A 5,926-nucleotide genomic window follows, 5' to 3' on the forward strand; every position below is an offset into this window, starting at 1 on the left:
GAGAGTTTCAGAAGAAAGGGAATTAGGGTTTTAAAAAATTAAAATTGGGGTGTTTTTAAAATTATAAAAATTAAAAGTAGATAAATTTTGTAATTATGATAATTGTTAACTGACATGTCACTCCTAAATCTTAATTCCAAATAACTTAATTGATGGTTGGTTACTTTTGTCAAATTTTAAAATCTTTTAGAAATTATTTTATCAACAACAAAGATAAGTACCATTTTATTAACGTTAAAATCTTTTGAATATCGATTTAGTATTTATCTCTATAAAAGAAAAAACAGGGCCTTGTTCCTTTTGAGCGATTAGGCTTACTAGAGAAAGTCTAGAGGACCAGCAACTTTTGTATTTTGTGGCCAGCACTTAACCATCAAAAGAAAAGTAAGTGATCTCTCACCATTGGATGTAACCTCACACCATTAAAAATACTATTGATGACTAATTAATAGTTACAAAACACAAAAGTTGTTGGCCCCTAGCACTCCTCGGCCTACTATTTTAGTAGTTTATTCGAGGCCCTCATATAATTAAATCGAGTCAACATTGAACGGTTCCTGACTCCTCTAAGGCCTAAGCAACTAGCGAGGGAAAGAAAATATATTTAAAAAAAATGAAAAGGCAAAAGCTCGAATAGCACAAAATAGCGCGGGAACTGAGAAGAGCTAATGAGCTAAGCATAAAAGTTGAAGCACAAAATCCGAAGGAAAGTGGAGCGGAAAATGGGTCGCATGAACACCAAAGAGAAAGAGCACGATCTCGAGTTGGAAAAAGCTCGCTTGATTAGCTTAGCCCTCGATTTCGGCTTCGACCAACCCTCCGCCACCAAATGCCTCCATCGCCTCATCGACCTCTACGGTTCACACATCCTTTATCATAATTTCCTTTTTTAAATGATTTTTTCTATGAACAACTGATACTAATTAGTTTTTTTTTCCCATTATTATTATTATTTTTAAGGGGAGGATGGTCGGGATTTCATCACGGTGGAGCACTGCGGCGACGATTTTATTGCGGCGTTGGCGGAGTCGATGGAAGATGCAGAAGAATGGGATGATTTGCAGGGACTGGAATCGGAGGCGTGTGGTGCATTGACTCAGGTGCTTCACAAGACTGGTGTTGGTGGTGGTGGTGATGGTGAGGTTTTCTGCGTTGATGCGACTGATGATTCGCCTTGGCGGCAGAAGCAGAAGGGGAAAGTGGTGGAGTTGGTTTCGAGCGAGGAGGATGAAGATGAGGATGTGGATTTCAGTTTTCTGATGGGAAGAGGGAATTGTGTCACTCCTGCTTCTGCGAAATCAATGGTATGAACTATGAACTATGCTCAAGTAGTTGATGAGAAGTGGAACAAAGGCCCATGGGCTGTTATACTTTCTTTTTAAATTTTTTGGTGCAAGCTAGACTCTGCGATGGGTATTATATGACTCTATTGATGGAAGATTAAATAGTTAAAATCTTATAGGATTGCAGAAGTGGCATCACTCAAGGCTCAATTTCATCCACATCCAGCAAAACAAAATTCTACTCAGCATCAAAGGAAGAAAATAATACTCTTAGCTATGACGAATTGCAGGCTCTAGATGATATTGAATTGGCAAATGTCGTTATCTTTGGTAATAGGGCATTTCGACCATTGCAGCATCAAGCATGCAAAGTAACTCTGGCAAAGCAAGATTCTTTTATCCTTATGCCTACTGGAGGTGGTAAATCTCTATGCTATCAGGTCATTTCTTTCTCCTGTAACCTTATTCTTTCCTGCATAATCCCCAAAAAGACTAAATGTCTGTGATTTCGATATTCTTTTCAATTTTAAAAATAAGTGTTTTATTTTATGCTTACAGCTTCCAGCAACACTTCAACCAGGTGTTACAGTAGTTATATCTCCCTTACTTTCACTCATTCAGGATCAGATAATCACACTAAACCTTAAGTTTGGTATACCTGCTACTTTCTTAAATTCTCAACAAACTGCTTCCCAAGCAGCAGCTGTCCTCCAAGAGCTAAGGCAAGACAGAACACGGTTGATGTGTATCATATTGAAAGAAATGCCATTAGATTAATCATTAATGATTGCTTTAGTGTTTATGTAGCCTAACATTAGTATTCTTGTATCTAGGAAAGACAAACCATCTTGCAAGCTATTGTATGTGACACCTGAGAGAATTGCTGGCAACCAACCATTTATTGAGATTCTTAAATGCCTGCATCGCAAGGTTAAGTTTTCATGATTTGATTACAATTTCTGAAACCATTGTTGCAGAGCTCTAGCTTGTAAATATCTGATGCGGAAATTTTGCTGGTGATCCCTTACATTACAGGGACAACTTGCAGGTTTTGTTGTTGATGAAGCACACTGTGTTAGGTATTCTTTTGCTTTTTGTCTGCAATTTTAGTGATTTTACTTTGTTTATCAATAACTGCAATAGTATAAAATTTGAGAGATGCAACCTTGCCATTGATCATTCGCTCTTGAAGCAGTACTTACCATTATGTTTCTCATATATAGACTGAATGATCATCCAGTATGAACAAGCACCAAAATTTTAACTACCATTGGAGTGCACCGTTCATAAAATGTCATTTTAAGTTAAGCTCTCATGGCGGCCATAAATAAAGTTGAATATGGACAAATTGATTATGGTAACACTTGGATATGGTGAGGACACAAATTTGAAGCAGGAACTTTTGTTATCTGGTTTAAGGGTCTTAAAATGATCCTTCCTTAAGTTCACAACTCTTCAACCTAAATTGATAATAAATAAATAATATTTGAGTGGGTTAGCAATTGGTATCTAATGGCTGAAGTATTTTTATTTTCTAGACTGTTCCCCTTATTTCCACTTCCATAACTGTAAATCAGCTTGGTGAAAAATGCTGCTAAAATGTTATACCCAGTAGCTAAATTGCCCGACTAGTTAAGGCCTGCTTCAATGGTGTTGGGATAAAGGTTGTTGATGCTGTGCGACTCTTGCATTGTAGTGTTTCACTGCAGTTTTCTACTAGTTATTATCAATTTCTACTATATCTATTATTAACTACTCTTTAATTCAAACTATCATGTCCAGCCAATGGGGACATGATTTCCGGCCTGACTACCGTGGATTAGGATCACTTAAGCAAAACTTTCCTCGTGTACCTGTCATGGCATTGACAGCAACTGCAACCCACTCAGTTCGTGAGGTAATCATAATACCAGATTGCTACAATGGACAATGCAATCAAGCCTTTAGTAACCAACCCCCCCCCCCCCCCCCCTTTTTAATTGTATCTTGTTTCAGGACATTTTGAATGCTTTAAGAATCCCCCATGCACTTGTTCTTGAAAGAAGTTTTGACAGACCAAACTTAAAGTATGAAGTGATTGCAAAGACTAAGGAACCGCTGAAGCAGCTGGGACAGCTGCTAGTGGATCGTTTCAGGAATCAGTGTGGAATTGTTTACTGCCTCTCGAAAAGTGAATGTGTCGAGGTCTCAAAATTTTTGAATGAGACATGTCAGACTAAAACAGCGTATTACCATGCTGGCATGGCTGCCCGCCAAAGAGTTGCTGTTCAAAGGAAATGGCATGATGGAGAGGTTCATGTTGTCTGTGCAACTATTGCTTTCGGAATGGGGATAGACAAATCTGATGTTGTAAGTTGATAAGCTTTTTTCAAATTATTATGATATTGCTGTACATTCTGAGCAATTTTCTTAGAAATCTAACAGAGAAGCACTATTGAAAATATTGTTTTCAGGTTGATAGTTGATATTTAGTTATTTATATATGTGAAATAAAAATGAAGGTCAATGATTAATTTGCTACATACTACTATTTAAGGAAGGATCTCTATATAATGAGATAGCAGAACCAGCCTCCATGTAGAGAGCATAGCATTTTTCTAATTTAGAATTTGCCAAAATCCTTTGTCTGGGACTCTCTTGCTTTCATACAAAGTCTTCTCTTTTCTCGCATTCATGATTGAAAGAATTAAATTTTAAAACAAAAATGACCATTTCCACAATTATTACAGTGATCATCTTATCCATCCCGGTTAAGATCAAGTTGAAAATATAAACATAAATCTCTCAGCATTATAGGTAGAATCTGCATAATACACTAAAATATACCATATGTGCACTAGTTTAACATTGGATGATTGGCGGGGCAAATGTAAGCACATGTGACTTTAAAAATGTTGTATGAATTGCAATCTGTTGAGCAACTTACTGCACCAGAAAGTTGGATTCTTTTAGTGGTGTCTCAGTTTTAAGTTTGTTACTCAAATTGTTCTTTTTTTTCTTATATGCTTTCAGCGCTTCGTTGTCCATAATACAATGTCAAAATCAGTTGAAAGTTATTATCAAGAATCAGGAAGGGCCGGAAGGGATAATCTTCCTGCAGTTTGCATTGTATTGTACCAGAAGAAGGATTTCAGCCGAGTAGTATGCATGATAAGAAATGGTCAAGGATATAAAAAGGAGAGCTTTAAGACAGCAATGGATCAAGCGAAAAAGATGCAACAGTACTGTGAACTTAAGGCAAGGCAAACTCCGCTATATTTCAGCATCTTTTTCTTTAGTCAATTTATAGCACCTTTGAAAATAGGATAATTAGTCAAAATGATTCCTCTCACATGTACATTAATTTGGTTTTCGTTGAAATATAAGACACCTAATGAATCGAATTGGTTCTTTTGTCATTTAAACGATGACAGATACAAAATGACTTATACCATGTGTCATTATCTAACTGGCAAAAAATCAATTTGACTCGGTTATATTTTTCACGAAGCAATTTAAGGCGTTTGATTTTTTCGAGTATCAAATTGGTGCATGCCTGATCTTTCAGAAACCACTTTCACTATTAACCCCAATGGGAGTAAAAGAATAAGAACAAAGTACACTGCTTTGCCCCAAGGTTTAGTGAAATTCGTTTTGAGCCCTCTTAATTTACAAAAAACATAAATTGAACCTTTCTCATATAATTGCAACAAAACAATTAAGCATTGTCTCCTTAAGTTTGATTAGCTATTATATGATGACATCATTGTTTCCTATCGTAAAGCATGAATTCATCACTTTACGGTGTACCAAGCTACCCCAAGTGCAAAAAGGGGTTTTATATATGCCAAAGTGTATATCCTTTATTTTTTTCAATGTTTTAGGTTGAATGTCGGAGACAAACTTTACTCAAACACTTCGGAGAATCTTTTGACAGAAAAGGCTGCAAGTATGGATCTAATCCATGTGATAACTGTCTCAACACTGCACTATGAGTTGTTGTTACATTCAATTTTCGAGTATGATATTCTAACAAACTCTGGAACAGTGTACCTTGGAAGCTTTTTGTTTTTGCTAGTTATTCTATTTGTATATCTCTATTGTAGATTTGCATTTTGCGTAGCAAGTTGTTCCTATTTCTAGAAGTTGTGAATTCTACTCTCGACATTGCAATTAATTACTTTCAGATAATTCCTTTTTGGTGATTACTTCCGGATTATCTCTAATCATTATTAGTGTTTTACATGTATATCTTATTAATGACTTAATGTACTGAGGATGTAATTTGATTATTTCTAAGTTTAAATGCTTTTTAGTTGGAATTTTTTTGCAGCCTCTTCGCTTAATTTCATTTCTTGGCATGTTGATATTCTTTTCAATTCAATCCTTACTGTATTTTATTTTTATTTTTTAAAATCTTTTGTTTTTTAGCTCCGGATTAAGTGTTTTAACTTTTAAGTGAGAGGACTTGTGAATTTATTTTTTTTTCTAAAAAGATAAATTGCAATCCATAAAATTGACAAGATTACAAGTGTCCAAAGGGACAAAAAACAGAGCAAATGGGGTTTTCCTATAATACACTTTCGAAGTGTAAAAGAAAATGAGAAAAACTTAAAAGAAAGAGAAAGTAACTTAGGTCACGAGTATTCATTAATTTCAAACTT

General features: G+C 35.6%; 1 protein-coding gene across 1 annotated transcript; it reads left to right on the plus strand.

The window, feature by feature from the left end:
- The first annotated feature begins 568 nt into the window (after positions 1-568).
- On the plus strand, positions 569-5,594 carry RECQI1 (RECQ helicase l1). The gene is made up of 10 exons (XM_088499883.1): positions 569-858; positions 961-1,304; positions 1,463-1,723; positions 1,842-2,005; positions 2,117-2,213; positions 2,319-2,362; positions 3,066-3,180; positions 3,279-3,632; positions 4,296-4,520; positions 5,147-5,594. The coding sequence occupies exons 1-10, from the start codon at positions 723-725 to the stop codon at positions 5,255-5,257; spliced, it is 1,851 nt and encodes a 616-aa protein (XP_088356009.1). The 5' UTR covers positions 569-722; the 3' UTR covers positions 5,258-5,594.
- Positions 5,595-5,926: the final 332 nt, after the last annotated feature.

The sequence above is a fragment of the Arachis ipaensis genome, chromosome B9 (assembly GCF_059453495.1).
Source record: "Arachis ipaensis isolate K30076 ecotype BB chromosome B9, ASM5945349v1, whole genome shotgun sequence".
NCBI classification, from domain to species: Eukaryota; Viridiplantae; Streptophyta; class Magnoliopsida; order Fabales; family Fabaceae; genus Arachis; species Arachis ipaensis.

Excerpts from the sequence above, each read along its gene's own strand:
- RECQI1 (XM_088499883.1), top strand. The coding sequence starts at position 723 with ATGGGTCGCATGAACACCAAAGAGAAAGAGCACGATCTCGAGTTGGAA. Across the intron at positions 859-960 it reads TCGCCTCATCGACCTCTACG|GGGAGGATGGTCGGGATTTC; the intron begins GTTCACACATCC and ends ATTATTTTTAAG. Across the intron at positions 2,006-2,116 it reads GCTGTCCTCCAAGAGCTAAG|GAAAGACAAACCATCTTGCA; the intron begins GCAAGACAGAAC and ends TCTTGTATCTAG.